Raw genomic sequence first — 13,681 nt, 5'->3', positions numbered from 1 at the left:
CACTTGCCATATGTTTGTCTCGAAGCGCTGGTAGGGCCCAAAAGATAAGGAGACATGTAAAGTGCCCCATAAGGGCTACCTTTTCTTTTTTTATTATTTTCTATAATAATATTTTGACGTTTATAAGTGCCACTTGTGGTCTAAACTGAATAAATACTTTTGATTTTGAATGAATCATTTAATGATAATTTGCAGGCCGTCATCGCTCCATGGATTAAAGCACAAGTTAGCCGGCGGCGAAGTGCGTCGCGCGTCATTGCAACACATGCCGCTGTCGCCGCTCGCGCGCACGCCCTCGCCCTCGCCGCAGCCGCCGCCGCAGCCCGCCTCGCCCACCAGGTGACACTCGCGGCACACGTTCGTGACACTCGCGGCACACGTCACGTGACACTCGCGTCGCTACAACACATGCCGCTGTCGCCGCTCGCGCGCACGCCCTCGCCCTCGCCGCAGCCGCCGCCGCAGCCCGCCTCGCCCACCAGGTGACACTCGCGGCACACGCCACGTGACACTCGCGGCACACGCCACGTGACACTCGCGGCACACGTCCCGTGACACTCGCGGCACACGTCACGTGACACTCGCGGCACACGTCCCGTGACACTCGCGGCACACGCCACGTGACACTCGCGGCACACGTCCCGTGACACTCGCGGCACACGCCACGTGACACTCGCGGCACACGTCACGTGACACTCGCGGCACACGCCACGTGACACTCGCGGCACACGTCACGTGACGCTCGCAGCGCCTCGCTCCCCGGCGAGAAGCTGGCTGGTGACACATCGGGACTGTTCCCACCTCTCGTTCTCACCGCTGCAACTCCTGTGTAGCTAGGATCTACGACTGTGACGACGATCTATGACCGCCAATAAAAATACAACCAGTGATGGTCAAGTTTGTCCTGGGGAAAAGTAGAACCATAAAGCTAATATTCCTTCGGAATAGAGCAACAACAACGAGCTGTCAAACGAAACCGATTTTGGATGACGCTGGATATCATTTTGTGTCAGTGTCAGGATTATTTCACTGTTTTGTACAATAAATCAATCACTGAACCAGTCACCACGTTCCTGAAGCACTATTTCTCATAACAGATTTGGATCTCATGCCACATTGTTCCTTGTGTATGTAATACCATTGTGACTACCAAATCATGACTAACCGTAGCCGGTAGGTACGGATATATTTGTGGAAATCATTGTGTATCCATCTCCTGTACCACATTTATAGCAAATAAATGATGATTCTGATTCTGAAAATAGCCCTCTTTTAGATCATTCTCTCGCTTCATATCTTGTGCCTTTTGTGTATGTATCATATTGTGACTGACCACCATCCCATCACTAACGACAGCCGGTGCGAGGCACGCAGCCCTTCTCCGCTGGCTTGCCGCGAGGGCGGGCGGCGCTTGGGCGCGGAGAGACCCCGCCTCGCCGCTGCATATTGTTTTATCATTCCCTGTGGTCTACATGGTTCACAGAACCCTATGTTCGAGATTAAATGTCTGCCTATGTAAAAAGGACGATCGATTTGACGATACGGATATATTTGTTGATATTAGCCCCGCCCACTTTTGAATCTAATCCTATATTAAGTGCCTTCTGCACGCGTCTTATTGTGACTGACCACACCATGACTAACCGTAGCCGGTTACAAACATATTTGTAGAAAATAGCTCCGCCCACTTTTGGATCTCATACCACATCTCATGCCTTGTATCTTCTTGTGTATATGTTATGCCATTGTGACTGACCACCATACCATCACTAACGACAGCCGGTGCGAGGCGCGACCCCGCCTCGCCGCTATATTGTTTTATCATTCCCTGTGGTCTACATGGTCTGCAGAAGCCTATTCAACATTAAAAGTGGGCCTATGTAAAAAGGACGATCGATTTGACGATATGGATATATTTGTATAAAGCCCGGTCTGTGAGCACGTAGAATTTTGTCCAATGACCCCAAGCTACCCATCCTTAGCGCAACTGTGCGACAGGCGCCCGCAGTGAGTGTGCGAGCGCGACAGCAACATAATTACGCGCGAGCGATAAGGATGGGTAGCTTGGGGTCATTGGACAAAATTCTACGTGCTCACAGACCAGACTATATTAATAGTTTCCTGTCCACTTTTGAATATCATGCCATATCGTGCCTTGTATACGTGTCATATTGTCCCTGTGTACTCGTATATGTTATGCCATTCTGACTGACCACCATACCATCACTAACGACAGCCGGTGCGAGGCGCGCAGCCCTTCTCCGCTAGCCTGCCGCGAGGGCGGGCGGCGCGCTTGGGCGCGGAGAGACCCCGCCTCGCTGCATATTGTTTTATCATTCCCTGTGGTCTACATTTATCCGCTCTGCTCGATGTGGGATGAAATGTCTTGGCGGGACTACTTTCTAATGCCGTGTTCGTATATATTGCTAGTCGGTAAGCTAGTATTTTTCTTCGGCTCATATTCTGAAAATTTTGATCCGACTAACCAGAAGTCTTATAATGGTCGATAATTTATCGTATTTTATTTTATTTTTCTTTATTCAGAAAACCACAGCTCTTTATAATAATAATAGAAACAGGTATTTTTGTTCTTACATCCAATAATGGAGCGTTGTTTTGTAATACAGACCTAAGCAAGAGTCGTTTAATTGAGCGTCTGATTTGACGATACGGACAAAATGTAGAAAATAGCCCCGCCCACTTTTGGATCTCGCCTTTTACCTTCTTGTGTATATGTTATGCCATTGTGACTGACCACAACATCATTACTTATCATCGTAACTAACCGTGGCAGCCGGTGCGAGGCGCGCAGCCCTTCTCCGCTAGCCTGCCGCGAGGGCGGGCGGCGAGCTTGGGCGCGGAGAGACCCCGCCTCGCCGCTGCTAAGAAGGGCGCTGTCGCCTGACAGGTATGACGTCATAGACATGAAGTAGAGAGAGTAGAGCCGTAGATAATGTTTCAAGAATCCCCGCAGACTACAGACTGTTAACCCTATGTTTTAAAGACTGTAAACCCTTGAAAAGGAGGCTGACAATAGTGACTGAGTTTCTTGCGCTGCTCCTTCTCAGCATTTATTGTCCCGAAGCAGTGGTAGGGTTAATATTGGGACGTGTAAAAGTGCTTTTTAAAAGCCTATTTGCAAAAATAAATGGGTTTTATGAGTTTTTTAGTTTTTATGTTAGAATTTTGCTTACGGCTGATTTTTCAATCGTCGGATAACTTATAACTGAAGAATAAGTTAGGCATATTGACAGTGTCAGTATGGGAAATATGACAAGCTTATTCTTCAGTTAAAAGTTATCTGATGATTGAAAAATCAGCCCTTATACAAATAAGAAGCTGATAAATGAACTTTATTGTGAATAAAATGAATTTAGGTAAACATATACACTTATGATATATTTTTTGCATACAAAAAAAAAGCATATACCTTAAGTGAAAAGGTACCTTGAAAAGGGCCTACCCTACATACTACTAATTTTAATAACATGAACAATATTTGAGTTCGGGGTACTGTAGTCTGCAGGGACTCGGTCGTTATTAGCTTGGAAAATTAGGTGAATACTATTTTTTTTTATCCACAACGAGGAAGCTCTTAGCCTGTATTTCACCTGAATGAACAAATTAAATTGCACAATTTTTATTCTTGTCATTCACACCGCCAGCTGATTTCATTTTATGCATTTTGGTTGGTTTCGCATTGTGTTTTATGTTTTCGTCTGTTTTATGTTTTTCATATTTGTGTTGGGATTTCATTTTTATGTCTCATGAAAAAATAACTACTATCATGTTCGTTATAAATACATTTTTATTTTATTTAACATCATCAAATAGATGGTGTAACGCCCGCTAAATGTAGCCTAGCCTAGCCAGACAGCAATGTTTGTCCCGAACCAGTCACACTGTAACATGTATTATCACACTGAGACTGTGACTCGTTAGGATAAAACTCCTATTAAGTCTAGAACATCTGTGTACCTATCCGTGATAAATGCTATTAACGTGCCAATTTCTATCTAGCGAGACTTTTACAGCGTAAGAAACAAACAAAATAATAATGACAACTTATTACTCCCATTAGACTCCACCCGCGCTCAGCCGAATCCAAATGCTCGATCTCGCCTCTCTGCTGCGGGGGGGTCAACGTCTCAGTCGCCGTGGGCCCCGTGGCCGTCGCGGGGGTCGCCGTGTCTGGGGGCCGCCGGGGGGTCGTGTGGAGGGCCCCGGCCCCCGCGCCGCCCACCCCGCCCCCCGCGGACAAACAGGACGAGCCCCCGCTGCCCAGGATAGCTGAGGAGAAGGACTCGCCTACGCACCATGCGAAGAACTTGCCCAATAGGTAAGCACTTATTTATGCCGAAAGAAAAATTTTGGATATGTAATGATTTATGAGGAAAGACATTCGTCATTAACATTTAGGCTGAGTTGTATCTTAAATAAATAAATAATAAATAAAACGTTTATTGCCAGTAAAACCAAATACATAAAGTCCTTATATCTAGCGGATACCGCACTAAGCAAAGCTTGTGTCGCGATAACGTTTAAAACTTGTTACACAAAAGAATCTTTACAAGTGGTCTGGGAACATTTATATCAGACTATTACCACAGAATAATAATAAGTACTACGTACAGAAGTTTTACTTCGCGAAGGTATTTAAAAAAATGTATGCTCAATGTCATTAACAATATGGTGTAATTTAGCTTGTCTCAAGAGTCAAGCAAGTTTGTCAGAAGTTTTGTTGACAAACGTCAGTGATCGGTACTGCGCCGAAGCTATAGGGCTGACTTCGGTAAAATGATGTGACGTGGGGTGCCAATCTGCAGAAAATGGCGGAGAAAATACATGATTTAGCATGAATTATCATGAATAATATTAACTACTTATTTACCTCTCAGTGTCTTGAGGCAACTTAAAAAAGTACATTCTGTGTTTTTATTATTATTTAGGCAGTTAAATACTGCACAGTATTTAGTACACCATTTTCTTTATTTTTTTCCATCATACACAAGAATACGCGTGCGTGAGTCAATGTTCGCTCGTATGTGAGGCCTTGTCGAATAGTACTCTTGTAGGGGGCAATCGTGCGTGTTTTGTTTTCGATGTAAACTCGCGGAGATGAACAGGCCTGCTATTACTAACAGTTTCAGAATGTTATTAACCAGGTAAATGAAATTTCTTATCTTAATAATTATAATACTTTAGCTTTAATAAACGTCAAAATCCATACAAAAAACGCCGGTTATTGTTAAAGCAAGATGGTGCAACTCAGCCTTAGTTTATTTGCGCTGCTTACTTTGTATTCTGCGCGGACATTACCTTTTCTAATTTCGATTTCCAAAATACTCAATGATAATTTATATTTTATTTCTTATCACATGTTTAGGAATTCTCTAGCTCATGAATTCTTTTTTGTGGGAAAAATGCACCTATCAAAACTACTTACATAAGACGCAAAGTTTAGTTTGATCTTAATCTATGTGTCTATTTAAATTATGTGTCTATTAAATAGATTGTAATATTGTCTAAAACATCTTACATTGTCTACTATTACTACAGAACACCAGCGAAGCAGCAGACAACGCCGAACATATTCACGTCGTCCCCCAAGACGAGCCTAGACAAGACTTTCGATACGTCCGCGTCGTTCGCTTCACTATCGCTGTCCGACGAGTCGTTTGCGCACGACTCATCCGACCTGTCCGCGTTGGATACCTCGCGGGAGCTTAACAAGTTTGGTAAGAAGCAAAATTAACGTATTATGATGGTTTTTGTTAAATAATTGATTCCAAGTAACTTGACCTTCACTGGTTGGGTTTTTATTGGCGGTCAAGTTGTAGATCCTGGCTACACAGGAGTTGCAGCGGTGGGAACGAGAGGTGGGAATATTCCCAAGTAAGTTTAAAAATCCGGGAGTGGGTAGTCAACGCGAAAAAACGCTCAAGGAATGCAATGTGTAGGGATCGACTATGTGGCAAAAAGTATGAATGTGCACACAAATATTTTTGTTTGCGGAAAACTAATTCCGGAGATTATGCATTAATTTTGTAAAATTGTTCTAAAATTTCTAAAGCTGTTGAAGCATATCATTCAAAATACCGTCTGCGTTTTTCTGGTTCGCGAATTCTATTCCCGCTAGGGGCAAATACTAGTCTAATCATATCGAGAATTAATGTTTAGAGCCATAGATGTTTAGGCGTCATACATTCACCATTTACGACTTGAAATTATATTTGAGTTTCAATTTCAGACGACAGCCGAACAAGCTCAGAGCTGAACGTGATAGTGGAAGAGCAAAGCAAGAGCAAGAAACCACAATCCGAGCCTCCTCCACCGATCCCCGCGGCTGAACCACCAAAAACAAGGAAGAAGTCCGACACCAGCCTCAAAGATGAGGACCTAAAACCCAAAGACAAGAAGAAAGACAAACCAGAGTTGAAGAAACAAGACTCGGTCAAGAAAATCGAAAAACCAGAGCCGAGAATAGAGGAGAAAATCGAAAAAGTCATACCCGAAGTCAAAGTTGAAGAGAAAAAGCCGGATAAAGTTATGGAAAGGGTCGGGTCGGTGAAGAGGAATGAGAAGCAAGAGAAAGCAGAAGCTAAGAAGCAGGAGAAGCAAGAAAGAGCGGAGAAGAAGCAAGAGAAAATGGAAGCGAAGCGGTCGGAGTCCGTCAAAAAGATCGAGCTGAAGCGGCAGGACTCGGTGGACGCGAATAAGGTGAGAATTGAAATTGGAGCTTCATTTTCAACTCATATTAGATATAGGCTACTCAGTTAATTTACTTAGTAGCCTATGTCTAATTTGAGTTGAAAATCAGATCGCCATCGCCATCGCCATCGCCGGCGCGATCACGACGCGATCGCTGTCATAGGTCGCGCGACCTGTCATTGGCCTTTGATTCGGTAACGATCTGCACGCGTTGGTGTTGGTTGAAATTTTAATATCCTGATTTTATCATAGCGGTTCTTTCGACATAGTTTGATTTATAACTTAATTTGTTTTTGTTCAGTATGTCAGTTAAGTTTTATCGCATCGTATTACTTGCGTTTGAGTAAGTATTTTTAATGAACTCAAAGTTTAAGTAGTCTTGCCTTCTGAGATCCTCTTCCGATTAAAAGTTAAGTGTCGATGTATCATGTAACAATGTAAGTTAGGTTACACTGGCAATGTAACACACTCCGCCCTTATTGGCTTGACTGCCCATTGCCATAATGTATTCAAATTCAAATTCAAATTCAAATTATTTATTTGCAATAAATAGGGTTTACAAAAAGGTGTTTCAAAGAGATAAATGTTGCTTTCACCTATTTAACTATGATAACACAGCATGCAAATTTTCGTCTTAAAACGACTTTTTATAAATTACAATAAGTTTTCAATTAGATAGTACAATATTATTAATTTAACGATTACCACTCATATATGATTGTATTCCGTATTAATTATTTATCATGTCAATTTAAAATTTATTATCCTTAACAGTATTTTCATAGAACAAATAATATAATGTCAAATTATGAAATAGTCAAATCACAAAAAGTCAACATACATTATCATTTTGGAATTCCGTAATACTATAATAGCATTTTTTTATCAGCCAATCTCGTAGATTCTTGGTCATCAGTTTTAAACATCCTTGTTTGAATTGCTTTGGGATCCTATTAAACAGTTTTACACACATTTTTATTGGCCGTAATATAACGTTTTGAGAGCTGAAAATCAGTGTTCTGCTCATTTTAGAGCAGTGTCTACACTGAGCTCTCTGCTTTTTTGCATCGCTGCGGCACACTTATACCTTAGGGCGCAGGATTTTCTTTCTTACTCTTTGTAATGTACTATATCTTTCCTGCTACTCCTGTGTTTATTAATCTTACTTTTTACTTCTTGTGTGTCAATGTGTTTTGCAAATAAACCATTTATCTATCTATCTTTTGTCCCATTCCGTAGTCCCCCGAGGCAGCAGAGGGAGACACCCGCCGCAACAGCAGCATGGTCAGCAAGCTGCTCGGCGTGATGGGCCGCAAGACGACCAGGGACGACGACGAGCGCCCGCGCGCCAAGGACAAGCCTAAGAAGCGGGTGAGTTAAGCTTGAATGGTAGGTTAGGTCAGGTTAGGAGTTAGCCTAAATAGGGAGAGAATACAAGCCTAAACAGCAGGTGAGAATAAGTCTTAAAACAGTAGGTGAGTTCTAGCCTGAAGTCCGGCCGCCGAGCAGATACCGTTGTGACTGTGCGACGGGCGGCCGCAGTGAGTGTGCGAGCGCGACAGCAATATACTTACGTGCGAGTGATAAGGATGGGTATCTTGGGGTCATTGGACGAAATTCTATCTGCTCGGCGACCGGACTTGAGACAGCGAATGAGTATAAGTCTAAGAAGCGGGTGAGTGCTGGCTCATACAGCTTATACAACGGGCGACACCCGCTGCAACAGCAGCATGGTCAGCAAGTTACTGGGTGTTATGGGCCGCAAGACGACCAGGGACGACGACGAGCGCCCGCGCGCCAAGGACAAGCCGAAGAAGCGGGTGAGTTAAGCCTGGATGGTATGAGAGCCTAAATAGAGAGAGAATACAAGCCTAAACAGCTGGTGAGAATAAGTCTTAAAACAGTAGGTGAGTTCTAGCTTATACAGCGGGTGAGTATAAGCATAAGAAACGGGTCAGTGCACGCCTGAATGGTGGGTAAGAGTTAGCTTAAATAGGGAGAGAATACAAGAATAAACGGCAGGTGAGAATAAGTCTTAAGTAGGAGTTTTAGCTTAAAGTCCGTCCACCGAGCAGGTAAAATTTCGTCCAATGACCCCAAGCTACCCATCCTTATCACGTGTAATTATATTGCTGTCGCGCTCGCACACTCACTGCGCCCGCCCGTCGCACAGTCACGAAAGCAATATAGTTACGTGCGAGTGATAAGAATGGGTAGCTTGGGGTCATTGGACGAAATTCTATCTGCTCGGCGACCGCACTTTAGACAGCGAGTGAGCATAAGTCTAAGAAGCGGGTAAGTTAAGCCTAGATGGTATGAGAGTCTAAATAGGGAGAAAATACAAGTCTTAGGCCTCAGCCTCGAACTTAGCGGGCAGCGGGGCGGGAGCGGCGGCGGCGCTGGAGCGGGGCGGGCAACGCAGACCTGTTCTCGAAACAAGCGGGCAGCTCGCGCGGCGCTTTAGCGGCGAAGTGTTGTGTTCGGGGTTGTGTTGTCGAGATATTTGTTTTTATTCGCAAACGAAATGTCTGAACAATGGCGACAATTTTATTTCGATTCAAATTTATTCCTAACGCTCGATTTATTGTGGGCAAAAGAAGGAGTGCGCTGCCCGCTCGTTGCCCGCTCCCTCGCCGCTGCCCGCTCGTTGCCCGCGTGCCTTACGTGCGAGTGATAACGATGGGTAGCTTGGGGTCATTGGACGAAATTCTATCTGCTCGGCGACCGCACTTTAGACAGCGAGTCAACATAACTCTAAGAAGTGGGTGAGTGCTAGCTCATACTTCGGGGAGTGCTAGCTTATAGCAAGGTTAAATAGCAAGTAAGTAGAGGCAGAAAACGAAACGTGACCTCTCACTATAGGCCCTATAAAGAAGCTCAAAGTTGCACAGCGTGCTATGGAGAGGACTATGCTCGGGGTTTCTTTACGAATCAGATATGAGGAGATCTGTAAACGAACTAAAGTCGCTGACATAGCCCGACGGATTAGCAAACTGAAGTGGAAATGGGCAGGGCACATAGTACGCAGAACTGACGGCCGATGGGGCAGCAAGGTTCTGGAGTGGAGGCCACATACCGGAAAACGTAGCGTATGCGTTCACCCACAAATCGGCTTTTGACCCAACTGTAACTTACTGTAACTGTGTATCTTAAAATAACTACTTATTGGCGTTACTAAAGTAAACTTTTCCTTACAGAACAACAACCCCCCTCCACAACAACCGCCCAAACCGCCAGAAGTAGTGGCGGAAAAGTCGGAAAAACCAGAAGTAGACGACAAAAAAGGCAAGAAGGGGCGTGGCCGCGCATCCAGCTCCTCCTCGGGCGAGAAGTAAGCGATTTTCGACCTCAACACGATTCAATAAGGTTCAGAATATAACACCAACTCTAAAACTTACACCTAAGAAGGGAACAGACTTGCAATTTTCGCAATTACTATAATCATAATTGAAATATTCTTTCTAACCGACATATTAACCATCAATTTCGTGTCATAGATTTGTCTCACCAAAAACCACGTTATTCCTCTTGATATAGAGTAACATTTTGTTCATTCGAATGTAAGGTGTTTAGGACACTCGTCCTTACGAAGGTATTGAGAAAAATATATTCTTGTTCAGATTTTCGAAGACAGATAAATGTGTAGTTTTCGATGTGAAATTAGAATGTCGTAGATTAAGCTTTGCGCTTTTAAAGGGAAAGAAAACGTGGGGATTGGTTTATGAATTTGAATTTGTATTCAAATACTTTTAAAAGTGATTTGTCGTATTTTATAATTAACTTTGAAAATTTTATGGATGTATGTAAATATTGCTTGAGTTTTGTGGTAGTTTAAGGGTTTCATAACTTCACCAATTTAATAATTTTAGCGAATATTTAAACGCTTTTGAACGACTAAATCCCTGCGTTTTGAATGTACGGTTATAATAATGTACTTATTTAAAACTTAATGTTGATGGAATTTCGACTTTAAATGTATGGTGTTAATGGTGAAGTGTTCAGAGAAAGAGACAGGTATACAATCTAGTGAGACGAATGAATGAATACGATATATTTTGTCTGATGTCTACAACTGTATTTCTTAGATTAAGGTGTATCCATTATGGAATATCATTCGGTGTTCGGTGTTGTGTTGAGTAAATTAAAACATTTCTAGTTGATTCTATATCTTGTATATTATATTCGGCATTAGTTATGTACAGTTTTGTTCAGATCCAGCTTTTAGCATTGTCCATATTGTCTATACAATCATTTTTGATATGAATTTTGCACATAAATCTCGCAAGAGACGATTTTTTGTACAGTACAGCACTGTTGCCTCGAGTCTACTTCTTCAGTTGACGTTGTAGATCGTTACTTAGGCGATTATCACACTGCACCGCGCTCCGCCGCGGTACGCGGGACGACAGATTGAATCATTGTATGCAAGTACCTGTTTGTATAGAAAACACGCGCGGCACAACACACTGACAACGCGTCTGCGCGCGGGATTCTCTATAATAATATGTAGCGACGCGGACCGCGGCGGAGCGCGGTGCAGTGTGATAATCGCCTTAGTCAAAATGATGAAAGACAACAGCTAATAAATAAAGTGAGATCACTAACCTGTACACCGAATATCAAGCAAAGAAAAAGTACAAAAATATTATTTATAAAGCGAACCAACCAAATGTACAAGATGTGGAATCAACATAGACTTTAAACGTAAAATGTAAAAAAAATCTCGCTGTAAGCTTTTCCTAGACTGTGTATAGCTTTAGTCTCGTTATAAATAAATAAATAAATAAGGACGACTAAACGTTTCCTAGCCTCCCTCTTTCGGTTTGAATTCGCGTTTTCAGTATTACAATATTGAGGCACATAAATTAGTATTTTGTTAGTTTAAAAACAAGGAATTGTTGCGTACATGGTTTTAAAAAGATTTATTTATGCGATTTATTGTGATGCGTTGAACATTTTGTCGTAATTGTTCTGTTTGGGGTGTTCACACGGACTTGATAACATCTGCATGCCGAATTTTCAGTTTAACGAATAAGGTAGTCAATTTAAAGTGTCTTTACATCTGTAATTTACTTTATTTCGTTAATCCGAAAGTATACCTTATTGTTCAGTGTACACACATCTCAAACAGATACTAATGAAATCAATCAAATCAACGTATCTCTTTTTATTATTAATCTCATTTTAGTCTTTAATCTTTTCGGAGTTAGTGTTTTTTGTAAAAAAAAATCTATAGCCGATAGGGTCGTATTGTGATATATTTTTAAAGCTTGGTAGTGTTTTTTTAATATGTTAATGTTTTTAATCATAGAAACACTTAGCTTTTAACGTTTTCTTTTTGACTGTTTGTTTTTGCTGTTTTCCTACTTATTATTATTGTGTTTTTATTGTATATCCTTAATTTTTTCTCTTGTATGTGAAGTTTGGCTGGGCAATGGTTTAACTTCAGATTCTTCAAACAAAACATTAAAAAGAAAAACGTTTGACTGACTGTTGCTTTGAAATAAACTTGATTTTAATCAATTGCAATTCGAAAAACATAATAATAGAAACTTGGAGCTAAATAATTTTCAATTAAAATCATTAATGCGGTGCCATAGTTGAGCCTTCTTGAAACAAGTACTTATCATAAAAGTACTTGATTTAAATAATTAACATACAATCTTGACATTTTTATCCCTAATAATTAAATTTCTTCATATTTAAACAACGGAGGCTCACATGAAATGTCTTCCCAAACTGTTTATTTGTTATGTTGTTTACTTAATTATTTGCTAACAACAATGTTATAATTAAACATTTATTTTAATCCCAATCATCAAACATTCCAACTTGATAGAAATAGAAGAATATTCGCATAATATTGTCCCTTTATAATATAGTACACTATTGTATACAAAGGTTGTACTTGTATATTTAACAATAAAATAGGTTACTTGTGTTTCTTGTCTTGGCGCAAGAGTAGATAAGTGATCTATTTTCCATTTTAAAATTATTTTATATTATGTATTAAAGTTTCACAACTTGAAGGTATATAACAACTATAATCTGCACTTAGATTAACTTAATTTTCTATATTCTGGTCAGGTATATAAAAACCAATGTTATCTACGTCAAATTAAGCTTGTTCCACTATTTTTTAAATTAGAAAAATATTGTATTCAAGCAATACTCATTAATTAATTGTAAATTAAGAATATATTAAGTTGAGGTTTTGTTTTGTACGCATGGTATCACAGGGTAATATCGACGTACCCTATAAATATTATTTCATGACGTACTAGCGCTATTTGAAAATGCAGGAGTACGATACAATGGATTTTTAGCATTGGAGTAAATGAAATTGTTTTGGGACCATTGCTAAATTGTTTAAATGTGTATTTATTCGATAATTTCGCTATTTACTGACCAGGAGTAATCGTTACTCAATGTTTTGCTCGTGCCCTGAGCGTTAGGTCTTGTACTCACTTGCAATAAACATATTCTAGATGCTTAGTGAAAACTGAGATATCTGATTAGTTGTATTTCCTTGCAAATGCTTACGGCTGCCCTAACGCTCAGAATGGGGGTAGGCGAGCTTCTTTGTAAGGTTAGCCCGCTCGTGTGTCCCTAGCGTAGTATTAACTCTCATCTCGATGTTCACATACATTTATGTAGACCGCCATAATTAAACTGCAGAAATAACTTAGTGTTTAAAATGTTAAATGTGATTTATAAATAGTGTCTATAGTGAGCGAGGGAATATTTTCTCTAGAGTAATATTATGTGTATGAATTGATACGGATATGAAATAAAGTCATGAATTAACCGTTCTTATATTTTGTTTTATTTGTATTAAAAACTATTGATAATTAAGATAATCTCTATCGGGGAATAAGGGTTATTAATAAATATTTACACCTAGGATGAACTCTGGATTAAAAATTCATTTCCATACTGAATGATAACTTAAGCCAAAGTTCAACTAGGG

General features: G+C 40.9%; 1 protein-coding gene across 1 annotated transcript in view; it reads left to right on the top strand.

Annotated features, from left to right (window-relative positions):
- Window positions 1–13,523, top strand: part of LOC135084059 (microtubule-associated serine/threonine-protein kinase 3) — a 41,778-nt gene extending 28,255 nt beyond the window's left edge. The window contains exons 24-30 of the mRNA XM_063978802.1: window positions 196–339; window positions 2,753–2,908; window positions 4,082–4,339; window positions 5,560–5,738; window positions 6,251–6,720; window positions 7,951–8,082; window positions 9,909–13,523. Coding sequence (XP_063834872.1) covers window positions 196–339; window positions 2,753–2,908; window positions 4,082–4,339; window positions 5,560–5,738; window positions 6,251–6,720; window positions 7,951–8,082; window positions 9,909–10,046 — 1,477 coding nt within the window. The 3' untranslated portion in view covers window positions 10,047–13,523. The remainder of the gene's footprint in view (window positions 1–195; window positions 340–2,752; window positions 2,909–4,081; window positions 4,340–5,559; window positions 5,739–6,250; window positions 6,721–7,950; window positions 8,083–9,908) is intronic.
- Window positions 13,524–13,681: the final 158 nt, after the last annotated feature.

Source organism: Ostrinia nubilalis, chromosome 25 (assembly GCF_963855985.1).
Source record: "Ostrinia nubilalis chromosome 25, ilOstNubi1.1, whole genome shotgun sequence".
NCBI lineage: Eukaryota > Metazoa > Arthropoda > Insecta > Lepidoptera > Crambidae > Ostrinia > Ostrinia nubilalis.
This window is presented reverse-complemented; position numbering and strand designations above follow the sequence as displayed.